The sequence below is a fragment of the Trichechus manatus genome, unplaced genomic scaffold (assembly GCF_000243295.1).
Source record: "Trichechus manatus latirostris isolate Lorelei unplaced genomic scaffold, TriManLat1.0 scaffold00488, whole genome shotgun sequence".
Classification (NCBI taxonomy): domain Eukaryota; kingdom Metazoa; phylum Chordata; class Mammalia; order Sirenia; family Trichechidae; genus Trichechus; species Trichechus manatus.
The window spans coordinates 87,291-88,656 of NW_004444424.1; the positions used below are offsets into that span (position 1 = coordinate 87,291).

Genomic DNA, 1,366 nt, shown 5'->3' on the forward strand with positions numbered 1-1,366 from the left:
ACAATAAGGAAACAAAATTTCCATTAGAACCTGCAGAAAGGAATACATCTCTGCTGACCCCTTGGTTTTAGCCAAGTGAGACCAGTGTGGGATTTAGGACAAATAGAATTGTAAGATAACAAATGTGTTGTTTTAAGCTACTGGGTTTGGTAATTTGTTAAATAGCAATAAAAAAACTCATAGAGAAATTAATTAGCTTTAGTCTGTAGAGAATAATTAATGTTATTGTAAAAATTTCTCTTCTTGTCAAATGTCCTCATTCCTCTTTCCCAAAACACTGAAATGATTTTCTCCCAGGTATGAATCTTAGCTCTGCTCTCCATCAAGTTGTGAACTCACTTACCCTATGTTGAGGGGAGAAAATAGAGTGTGAAGACTGGTATTTGGGTGTAATCCTGCAAAAGGGAGCTTTTGTGACACTTCCAGGAGCAAAAGAAGGAAGTAATGTACGAGACTGCAATGAAGGGGTTGTCACTTACTGAAAACAATGAGATGGAACATCTGAATAAATGCTTTTCCTTCAGTTAAGTCACCTATAGCCTGGTACCGCCCACTGTCCTCAAGGGTCAGATTCTCAGTCCTCAGGGTTGTCATAGTGGGCACATGGACTCTCTGCTTGTACTTGTCCTGGAGAGTGACCCACATTGGAGAATCTGTCCATTTATAGACATGCAGCATGACTCTGTAGTCTGACTCAGGGCCAAATTGCCATGAAATCTCCTTCAGCTCTGCTCCTGGATCTACTCCTGGCTTCATGATCACATGAAACAAGTTAGAATCTCCTTGGATCTCCTTCAAAGGAACAAAAGCTCCAGAATCCTTAGTTCCAGAATCATGCGCTACAGAACTCTTGGCCCCAATGCTCCAGACACCTTGTATATGGAAATAGAAATCATGAATGTTTTTTCATCAAGAACAAATGAGAGAACCACAGAGCACATGTTTTTTTTTTTTTTTAAAATAAAATCCATCCAATATATGTCCTTGATTCTGGGAAAATCAAAGACTACAGCCTTCAGTATGGATTACACCTCAACATAAAGTAAACAAAAGTCCTCATAACTGGACCAAAAAGCAACCTGATACAGTGAAATTAAAATAAACCTGTGTTGAAATTTCAAATTTGATTACTTTAGATTAATTAAGTGAATCAATTAAGCCATACTTCCCTTTCCTGTAAAATGATGGTATCAATGCCTTTGTCACAGGGTTGTTTTAAGGATTCAATGAAGTAAAGTATCTCAAGTGCCTAGCACAGTGTCTGGAAGTGCTAAGCAGATGTTTCTTTCTTCTTTGGGAGCAGTACCCTAAACAACCCCAGATATGGGACACCATCAGTTGTTCTCTGCTGTGTTTTTTTTTTTTT

At 38.4% G+C, this 1,366-nt stretch overlaps 1 protein-coding gene across 1 annotated transcript in view; it reads right to left on the minus strand.

Annotated features, from left to right (window-relative positions):
* LOC111819401 (uncharacterized) overlaps positions 1 to 882 on the minus strand; it is a gene marked incomplete at its 5' end in the record, with an annotated part of 6,952 nt that extends 6,070 nt beyond the window's left edge. The window contains one exon of the mRNA XM_023725854.1: positions 480 to 882. Within this exon, the coding sequence (XP_023581622.1) occupies positions 480 to 882 (403 nt within the window). The remainder of the gene's footprint in view (positions 1 to 479) is intronic.
* Between the last annotated feature and the right edge of the window lie 484 nt (positions 883 to 1,366).